The sequence below is a fragment of the Brassica napus genome, chromosome C8 (assembly GCF_020379485.1).
Source record: "Brassica napus cultivar Da-Ae chromosome C8, Da-Ae, whole genome shotgun sequence".
Taxonomy (NCBI): domain Eukaryota; kingdom Viridiplantae; phylum Streptophyta; class Magnoliopsida; order Brassicales; family Brassicaceae; genus Brassica; species Brassica napus.
The window spans coordinates 5,407,161-5,418,269 of record NC_063451.1 but is presented as its reverse complement, the minus strand read 5'-3'; the positions used below and the strand labels follow the sequence as shown (position 1 = coordinate 5,418,269).

At 40.8% G+C, this 11,109-nt stretch overlaps 1 protein-coding gene across 1 annotated transcript; it reads left to right on the top strand.

Moving 5' to 3' along the window:
- The first annotated feature begins 6,236 nt into the window (after nt 1-6,236).
- LOC106454215 (glucan endo-1,3-beta-glucosidase-like) lies at nt 6,237-7,218 on the top strand. The gene is made up of 4 exons (XM_022695518.2): nt 6,237-6,357; nt 6,509-6,537; nt 6,623-6,866; nt 6,971-7,218. Exons 1-4 carry the CDS (start codon nt 6,303-6,305, stop codon nt 7,003-7,005), a joined length of 363 nt encoding a protein of 120 aa, XP_022551239.1. The 5' UTR covers nt 6,237-6,302; the 3' UTR covers nt 7,006-7,218.
- Nucleotides 7,219-11,109: the final 3,891 nt, after the last annotated feature.

Below are 11,109 nucleotides of genomic sequence, written 5' to 3'. Positions count from 1 at the left end.
AATTTTGGTTCCCACAGTCTGGCGCTAGAAGAAGGGGGGGGGGTACGGATCTATCTCTCTCGCAACCACACACGTTCAGTCCGATATGACGACCAACGCTGACAAAGACCCGCAAATACACGACGGGACTCCCGTCGATGCGAACGCTGATAAAACTCCAGCTAGAAACGTATCAACGGTCACTGCCGACACCGCGATACTAGACCAGATGAAGGAAATGTTCGCCTCCGCTCAGAAAAAGTTGGACGAACAAGGAAAACTCGTGGCCTCTCTCGCAAAACAGGTGGAAACCCTAACGGCGAAGGCCAGGAGCAAAGCCCCGCGCGGGACCACAAGAGCCCGCAGCGGTAGAAGACTTGATTTCGAAACTCCGGGCAATCGAGCTGCACAAGCGGACAAGGCTTCCTCAGGCCAAAACCCTGATGAAACGCTCCAGCCAGGTGCACAGCCAACTACGGAGAACCTTCCACCTCCTACCGAGAGCAACGAAGGAGAAGAAATTGAGCGCATCGACCTGGGTATGAGCGACCAGTCCGATCACTCGGACGACGGTGCTGACATCCACCCAAGAAGAACGCGAAGCCGCAAAAACCGACGGGTTCACTCAGTTTTCCTCCATTATTATTTATCCTTATAACCGCAAAAATAATAATGGAGGAAAACCGAGTGAACTCGTTTTTCCTTGAAGATCTGAATTCTCTGCGTAATCACTTTGGAACGATAAAAAGATAGATAATCGCTCAGAGCCGTTTTATTGAATGTATGAATACAAGATATCTCCGAGAGGAGTAGAGATATGCTAACTATCGTAACAACAGGACAAGAGGCGGCCAAGACGTCCTAAGCCTTGCCGTGCTAGTCTAACCACCTAAGTCCTAAGTTCTCTAAGCTAGCAAGCGTTCTCTAAGTCTAAATTCTCGGTCCGTCGCAGCTAAACGAAAGATTAAACTTGTCTGTCGACACCGCAAGCAGGCCGTGTCAACACGCCAGAGGGGGTACGGAGTTATCTAGTCTAACCACAAAGTTATTGAACACCCTCATCCCCTGCACGAACTTAAGCCTTGCCGTGCTAGTCTAACCACAAAGGATATATTCCTCTCGCCTAGGACATCGATTCCATCGTGACCGATTCCGTTGCAGTAGGAGTTATCCTTATACTGGTTCCTGGACCAGGTGTTTTCGGAGGTCTTCCCTTGTTCGGAATTGATAGTGTAGTTGTGCTCGCCCTGGACATCTTCTCCCTCATGGTGGACATACTTGTCGTTTCGAGAGCTTTTCGTTTTTTGTGGGCGTCTTCTGCGGGTTGTACTTCTGGGAGAGGATTTTCTTCTCCTCTTCTATTACGACGAAGTTTGTTGCCTTATGAAGAGTATCCTGAATCGTTCTCGGTTTTTCGAGGGATACCCATTGCCAGAATTTCTACTGGTACCAGAGAGTTTTCTTCAGAGCATAGATCGCCACTTTGTCGCTGATCCCGATGTCTCTTGCCATTACTAGCTTGAATCTGTTCATGAACTCGCGAAGTGGCTCGTCTTCTCTTTGAGACAGGCTCAAGAGATCGACGTCTGAGGTTTCTCTGTCCATGAACATGGAATACTGCTTGAGAAACTCTGAAGCAAGTTGGCGGAAACTTCCGATGGAATTTCGTTTTAGGCGAGAAAACCATTCGAGCGCGGCTCCTTTGAGGTTTTTGACGAAGAGGAGGCAGTAGCCAGCGTCTCGTTCGCGTTCCTTGAGTTTGCACCTCCCCATCGCGATCTGGAAAGACTGCAGATGCGCTTTCGGGTCGGTGGTGCCATCGTAGATGGGAATTTTGATCTTCCCTGGGTCCGAGACGTTGGTCTCAGTAATCCGGGCAGTGAACGGGGTTTTGCGTGCTTCCTCGAGAAGTCTGTCTATCTCAGGCGCAGCGCTTGTCGCGTGGTGGATTTGTGATTTCACCGCTTTCACCTCCGCTGCGGTTTTCGCGATGTACTCGCGGAGATCGTGGATCTCATCAGGATTTCTGGCAGCCTTGTGAGCTTGTCTGCGTTGGCCGCGGTGGATCCTGGCCTGCTTTTCCTGTTCCTCCTGTTCTACCCAATAGAGGTTTTCTTCTTCCTCGGTCATGGGTCTTTCGAAGGACGCGTCCTTCCGAGCGGACTGGCCTCGCGTTCTTCTTGGGTGGATGTCAGCACCGTCGTCCGAGTGATCGGACTGGTCGCTTATACCCAGGTCGATGCGCTCGATTTCTTCTCCTTCCTTGCTCTCGGTAGGAGGTGGAAGGTTCTCTGTAGTTGGCTGTGCACCTGGCTGGAGCGTTTCATCAGGGTTTTGGCCTGAGGAAGCCTTGTCCGCTTGTGCAGCTCGATTGCCCGGAGTTTCGAAATCAAGTCTTCTACCGCTACGGGCTCTTGTGGTCCCGCGCGGGGCTTTGCTCCTGGCCTTCGCCGTTAGGGTTTCCACCTGTTTTACGAGAGAGGCCACGAGTTTTCCTTGTTCGTCCGACTTTTTCTGAGCGGAGGCGAACATTTCCTTCATCTGGTCTAGTATCGCGGTGTCGGCAGTGACCGTTGATACGTTTCCCGCTGGAGTTTTATCAGCGTTGGCATCGACGGGAGTCCCGTCGTGCGTTTGCGGGTCTTTGTCAGCGTTGGTCGTCATATCGGACTGAGCGTGTGTGGTTTCGAGAGAGATAGATCCGTACCCCCCCCCTCCTTCTAGCGCCAAACTGTGGGAACTGAAATTCACACCGTCGAGTTTTGTTAATCGGAGGAAAGCCAAGTTAACCTAGCCTTCCTTGAAGGTCCCGGTTCTCTGCTGGGCCACGCACAACACAATCAATATGAAAGATTCGAAAGTAATAAATCGTAAAAGAGCGAAAAGAGAACAAAGAGGTCTTATTTCCGAATTCGCGTTTGAGCGTGAACAATAGGTAAGATCCTAGGCCACGAGAGCTGTCGGTATGTTCGCTAGTCTAGCCACCTAAGTTCTAACCTAGTCGAGTCGCAGCTCGATAGTAAAAACGGAAAAATAACTAAATTGCTCTAAGTATTAAGTTTGCTTTGGTTCGCTCTCTCTTCGTCCTAGGTCCTCCTTATATACTCCTCCTTAGGTCGGTTTCCTTCTTCTTGGGCCGGATTTGTCGCAAAGCGGGTTTTTCCATATTTTCCTTCTTCTTTGTGATTATCTTCGGAAATTTGACATTTATCTCTTCCCGCGGATAAACCGTCATACCAGTCTTTGGGTTCAAGTCTTTCGGGACCATATATGGGCCGTTGTCCGCAATTCGGACCCTCGTTGGGCCGTATCGAGACTTAAGCGTTTTTACGATTTTACTCGCGAAGTAGCCGTTGGTATAGGCATGGTTCTTCCAACGGAACCCTGTTTCTTCGCATAGCCGAGGCAGCTGGTGTTAAGTTAACCGTAACATGCTCTACTACGAAGAATAGGAAACCGTTTGAGAGACATAACCTTCCCAACTTCCCGAATATTTTCGACGATGTTTTTTAGACGGAACATTGGTGTCTTATCCACGGACCCGAAGACTGAGTTACGGAAACTTCGGACGAAGATGCATGGTTATGGGATGGGACCGGGTTTGGAATGGTCCACGGAGAATTGGCCGCGCTCGCCGGGCGAGCTGATCCGTGCCACGATCGAGCTCACCGGCGAGCCGACCGGCAACACGGTCAAGCTCGCCGGGCGAGCTGGCTCGTGTCACGGCCGAGCTCGCCGGCGACTCGACCGGCAACACGGCCGAGCTCGCCGGCGAGTCGACCGGCAACACGGTCGTGCTCGCCGGGCGAGCTGACTCGTGTCATGGTCGAGCTCGCCGGGTGATCCGTTTCGGCTGTTCGTTTTCTCGGCATTTGAAGTTTTGACCGAGATTCAGTTTTTCTGAGGACTTTCGGACATCGATTCCGTCGTGACCAATTTTGACCCCAACACTCATCACGATCAATAATCCTCTTGAGGCTAGGACAATCCAGACGACTACAGCAACAAACAATCCAGACGAGTACAGCAACAAGTGTAAGGGCTCTCATGATTCTTCAACTCCTCCCAGAGCTGCTTCAACTTTGTATAGTAGTCACTTACACTCTGAGAACCTTGCGTCTCCGCAAAGATTTGCTGCTTAATCTCTGCTGGCCTTGATCCATCACTCTGTTTGAACTGATCATGAATGTCCAGCCACATCTGCCTTGCTGTAGTCAGGTACATGATGCTCTTTGCAATCGATTTCTCCACAACATTCACGATCCAAGTACAAACAATGTTGTTGCAACGAGACCAAGACGCATAATCCGGATGACTCTACTTCCGCAAAAGTTCCATCAACAAATACAGCTTTGTTCCTAGCTCCTAAAGCCATAAGCACTGATCTACGCCAAGTGTTGAAGTTACCTAGACCCGCTAGTTTCTCAGATACAAGAGCAATACCAGCGTGATCGGCATGATGAACATAGAGAGGATCGGAGTTAGGATCTTGCAAATACGGTGACGGTCGACGAATCTCATCATCTGCTGAACTCATCGTAACCGCAAAGATGATTTGATTCAAAAAATCGAAAAGAAATTGCGATTCGCAAAGAAAGAAAACGATTGTGTGAAAAGAGAACACAAATTGAAGGTCAATGAAGGAAAGAAAGCAAAAACAGAACGCAAATCACTCTCGAGAAGAAAACGAAGATTGCGAAGAACTCCAGAACCGAGATCTTGACTAAAACGAAAGCTGAAATCTAGATACTCATGTAAACGATGAAGATGAGATCAATCGAGAGCTTCAACGTTAGCTTCAATGGAGTTCCCAATCAATTTTCCCGAGAAAATGAAGCGAGAAACGCGATTTTCACCGCTCTGATACCATATTAGTGTACTTGAGCTCAGAGTAAAGAGAGTTTGTTATTCATGTAAAATGTTCAAGTTAATGTTTACAACTCTCTATTCTAAAGTATATATACATTCGGTTTAGTGATAGGAAGCTAAAGCTATGGTTAGGCAAAAGGAAACCTTAACCATGTTGGTTCATATAATCTAATATGTAACATTCTTACGACCATTTCTCATAACCTAACATTGTATGTTGTTCATGGGTATTAAAAGAGAACATGGTTGGACATATGAGCAAGTTGTTATACTATGAAAAGCTTTGACTCTAGGAAAAGGTGTCATTTTTATCTCCAATATTTCAGGATCTTCTTGTGTGGTTATACAAAAGTTTCATGAATAAAAATCCATTGATCATACATTTGATGTTATTGGGTGTCATATCTAAGGTAAAACAGCCTAAAAAGTTATCACATCTTTAGCGACCGTGAAAGTTCCATAAACGTTTGCATTGCACAACTTTAAAATGAGGAGTGTTTATGTATAGATAACTTGGTTGCATAGCCGATTAATTCTTTTTTTTTTTTGTATTTCAGTAAAACGATTTTGTATTTGCATTAGGTGAAAAATAAAATAAAAATTGAAAACCGGTTTGCATAATGTGAAAACCAGCTACGTTTTATGTAACAATCTACTATTAAAACATATATGTTAGGGATTGATCGAACTAATAATTGGAAACGGTCCAATTAATTTATCTAGTAAATTAAATGCATTTAATATGGATGGTGAGATGAATTGCCGTAATGACACCTCAACAGCAAGATTACAACTTAAACAATACTCCTCAATTATATAAAGGAAATATCACAGAATGATATGAAATATTCCTATAGCCATATAATATCACAAAAAGATAAAAAAAATACTTTATTAATTTTGATAAATATAATTAATAAATAGTGCTTAAAATATTTCTAGACATTAACATTAAATGACAAATTCATTCATTTAATATTTATGTTGTAGAAGAAAAAATTATAGTCATGATTTTGTTGTCAAATTGTTTGCACTAATGTTGTATTATGTCACCACCCAAGTTCAAACTCGCATTATTAAAAAGACAATTTATTAAAAGGTATAATTTCAGTTAACTTATTTTGTATTTACTGATACTTTTGGGATATAATAAATTTTAAATCCTATAAAAAAAAAGAAAAATCCCTATAATTAAAAAGTTAAAAGTAAAATTTGGTAAAATGTGATTGCATCTTCGAGATTGTGACATATGCTTGTTTAATATACTAATAATTTCTTTTGGAAAGTTTGACAATTACGTATTATAACCTTTAAATAGGTCGTATTAATTTTTTAACTTTGATATTATTTAAATCTCTATTTGTATATGTAGGAGATAGGCCGGCCAAATCACGTGTATATATTGCAAAGCAAAACCATAGAGAAGAGTATTCAGCTTCAAACAAGTTACAAAAATGGCTAAAGCACATATATGTCTTTATTTCGTCATCTTTTTATACCTTTATTCAGGTAATGTGGTCACAACTAATCATCAGACCCAATAGAATTTAGAGATCAATTTTAACGATGCATATGGCTTTAGGTCGTTTGGGAGTTTTATTTGATTGTATGATTTTCCAAATTCTGTAACAATCTTAATTTCATTTTGATTTTTTAATAGAAGGAACTTTCACGAGAGTCAACGCAGAGGTACATGTTTAAGATAACTCAAAAGTTGAAAACAAAACAAACATCAATCTCATATGTGTGTGTTTTTATCATTTAATGCTCGCAGGGTCGTCATGGGGAGTGGTGTGTGGCGAAACCAGCTACGAAGAAAGAAAAACTTCAACAAATTATTGATTTTGCACGTTCTAAAGTCAATTGTGCAGATATATCGAATGGCGGTGCATGTTATTCTCCTGAGGATCTCCTGCTTCATGCTTCTGTAGCCATGAATAATTATTATCAAGCGGAAGGAAGACACTTTTGGAATTGCAATTTCGAAGGCTCTGGCATCATTGCCATAACTGATCCGAGTGAGTTTCATCTGATTTTTTTTTTTTTTGTCTCTAAGCAATTATGAAAGTCTTCTTATGTCAACCTAGAATCAATACTTAATTTATTAATCTCTTATTTTCAGGCACTGGAAATTGCAAATATCAATTAAAAAAATGAAGTATATAAAGCTTCGTCTTTGTTACAAAAACAAAATAGAGAACTCTAGTTCTCGAATTTCATATCTGATTTCTAAAGTTTATGTGGTTCTATTTGCAACTATTAAATGTTTAAGTTTACATCATCTATCATCTTAAGTTTCAGAAAAAGTTTTCCATCATCTTATGATTGTTAGAAGAATATATATAAATTGTAGTCTGCCGTTAGTTTTTACAACCTGCACAATATGAACTTGAGGTAAGAGAATCTGATGATCCAACGATGTCCAGTTAATGAAACCAAGTGGAGATATGGACAGAAAATCCAATTTTTACATGGTCCAACAATATTTTTGGGGTGTAAATTCTGGTCTATGAATCTAAGCATATTACAAACATAAAATGAGGTGAAAAGCAATATCAAAGTAGAAAAATCATGGAATAAAGTTAGATAAACAAACTCATGTACATAAGGACACAATCAGACCCATACCGTCAACTCGGCATCAGTTCTGAAGTGAATGGATGACTGAATCAAAAAATAACAAAGTGTTTTGATTCATAATGGCTGAATCAAGCAGAGTCAATGAAAACGTTACATGTGACTTTGAGTTATGAAAACAAGATGAAAAATACAAGAAATAGACATAAAATTTCTCTCTACATATACTAGGCAATTTTTTTTTTGCTATATTATTTTTCTACTTTTATCTGAAATTTTGAAAAAAATCTATCAAGTCATCAATACTAAAATTTAAAGAATTATATAATGGTTGAAAATCAAAGGTCGAATACTGTATATTGTTTGTGTTATGATATTGGCAAACGAAAACTTTTTGATCAGTTTAACGTAAGTATACGAAGTGCAAAATAGAACTTACATAATACAGAGAAACTGACATAAGTCATCTCATTTACTGAAACAAAATCATTTTTTGGTTAAAACTGGAACATAATCATTTTTTTGATTAAATCTGTAACAGAATAATGAGAAGTTGAAGATATCATTTTATCAAAAGATCATAGTTTCTCCGTAAGGAATCTTCATGGATTTCCATAACGGATCTCTGAAACAAATCACACAGTGTATGTGCAGTCATGTCAACGATAGTGCTTTAAGTCCTACATATATATAAATGAACTATATATTTATATGTTGCTTGGTTTAGAAGGAGAAGAAACTAGTATTGGAGTTGTGAATCAACCAATATCAACAACATCAATTTCAGTTGCGCTTGATAGGTCACCAATCTCATAAAGCCACGAAACTGGTGGATTTGGATCTTTGTTTGTTCGAGTTTGGTCGTTACAGGACATGTTTTATAAGACTTATATTACACTGCTACTTCGTCTAAACAAGACGAGAAGTTTGTGCCGGCCAAAACAATTTAAAGGCATATAGCTTTAGTCTATGGTTCAAAACACTGCGTTTTCTTTAACAGCCTTCTTTCTCCTCTTTTGGCGTTCTTTATTCTCCAAGCATAAAAAACTATCTCTTCTTGTTCTTCTTTGGCATTTTTCTTCTTCTTTACATATCTCTTGGCGTTCTCGTTGATGCTTTATAGCCAAATGTATTCAATTGGAAGAACACATTATGTGTTCTTTTTTGGATCTGTTCAAAACAATTGATCTTCACTTCCACCATATTGTGAAACAGTGAGACATATATATATATATTATGAAGAAGGGAAATAGCAAACAAAGTGATACAGTGACAGTGAGTCTGATGTATATTGGTGTGAATTATAAATATGTTGTTAGTACTACACTACAAAAAAACATAAGTTTAACGAGGGCGGTTTTCCTCGTGAGTTTGTCGTAATAGAGGTTTTACGAGGAATTAGCGAGGAAACATGTTTCGTCGTTACTCGTTCGTCGTAACACATATTTCCTCGCCAATTCGTCGTAAATTAGCGAAGAAAATATTTCGTCGTAAAGAAGAAGTAATCATTTCGTCGTAAAAACCACGTAAATATTCCACGTAAGGAGGTCGCTAGATTTCCTCGTAAATACCTCGAACCGTGTTCCACGTAAACTACACGTAAATATCTCAAAAGATTTTCTTTGTAAAGTACACGTAACAACCACAAAAGTATTTCCTCGTAAATTACTCGTTTATCTTTCCTCGTCATATCCTCGTAAACGTTTCCTCGTAAAATACTCGTTTATTTTTTCTCGTCATTTCCTCGTAAAGTTTCCGCATAAATAGGTCGTAAATTAGTTACGAATTTACTTCGTTATTTTATTTTACAGAATTTAAAAAATATAATTTAAAAAATAATTAAAATTATTTAATTTATTAACAAAATTAAATTTTTTTAAAAAATCAATACCAAAATATTTTATATATAAATAAGTTTTGAATTTATAATTCAACAACCGAAAAAAAAACTAAGAGTCGTTCATCGCCCGGTAGAATTCATCACTACTCCTCTCTACATCCGCCTCGGGATGTGTGTCGGATGATGACTCTCCTGGAATGGGATTTTGTCGTCGCAAGTTCCTCAACAAGGACTCCCATTCCGGATTTGTGGCCGCTACAACGTCCAAGAAGCCCTCAAGTCCACCCATACGAGCTGTTAACGCAGATCGCGTCGAGTCCATCTCATTACGCAGCTGAGCGGACTCTCTACGCAGCTGCTCGGACTCTCTACGCAGCGCAGTGACTTCATCTTCCCGTGTCTGAGCATAAGACAATGTCGCTCTCGGAACATCGTTGAAAGAACCAATCCCCAACGTACGTCCCTTTTTCTTAGGGACAACCATAAAAAAAAAAAAAAAAAATATTGTTAGTAAAAATTTAAAGTTAAATAAAATGAATAATAAAAAAAATTAAAATTTTAAAAAATTCCTCGTAAATCTTATCCACTTCATGTGTGGATAAGGTGACGGGTAATCCGTCGGTGGACTGCTGGGTCAGCTGGGCCTGGCGGTCGTCAACCTGAGCAACTAAATCATTGAAGATTTGCTCGGACTTGCCATCTAGAAATTGGCCCACCTTATTCTTGTGGGTCCTCTCGTAAAGTTGCATAAGAGACGGGAGTTGTCCCGTCTCTTTGGCCTAAAAACATTTAAGAAAATTAGAATATACATATATATATATATATAAATTAATTAAATAAAATATTTAATTACCATTTCCAAACGAACACCGGCGTGGGGTTTTTGGCCCGTAGAGTGAAGCATCGGCCCGTGGCCGTGCTCATCTACCGTGTTATGGGAGGCAGAGCAAGACTGGGCGATTCTGATGGACTCAGGATCCCGCCAATAATGGATGAGGCCATCCCACACATCCGTGGTGAGCTCAGCGGGTTTGCCACGCTCATATCCCTTCACTATCCAGTCACCCTTCTAGTTGGAGACCGTGTCCAATAAGCGAACTTTCGCCTTCGCGTAAAACTGTTTCCTCATCCTCTCAGTGACCCACATGGACCAATGATATTTTTGCTGGAAAAAAAATTAAATTAATAATTAGTTAAAAAAAATATATATAAATCATGAAAAAATAAAAGTACATATAATTAATTAAAAGTAACTTACAGCGTAAATTTTGAACCACGTCTTTCTAACGTAGATCAGCGTCTTTCTCCAGTTCGGATGTGGCATGGAGAAGTAACCTTTGATCGTGTCGGTTACGTCTGATGCAAGACAATTATCAACCCCAAACCTGAAAAAACAAATTTAAAGTAAAAATTATTTATTAATGTTATAAAAGAATTGAAAAAAAAAATAATGTAACATACCACAAAGTTGCTTTCGGTCGGTCGGGGTTTATGACTAGTAAACCTTCTCTGCCTGACTGACGGAGAAGGTCCTCGACAGTGTACTGCGAGTAAGGAGCACTTGGAGGCACCATCAAATCGGGATGAATCTCGGCGGGCATCAGAGGAGCCATCGGAGGAGGCACAGGAGGAGGCATCATCGGAGGAGCAATTGGAAGAGGCACATGAGGTGCACTAGAAGAAGGCGACCGAGAGACTCTCTGCGAAGACTGAGTCTCGGGGACAATCTCCAGACCCGAAGAACCGGGAGCTGAAGAAGAACCGAGAGCTGAAGAAGACGGGTCTAAACGACTACAAGGCTCACCGAACATCTCTCTGTAATGGGGAGTAAGTCTGTTCTTTTG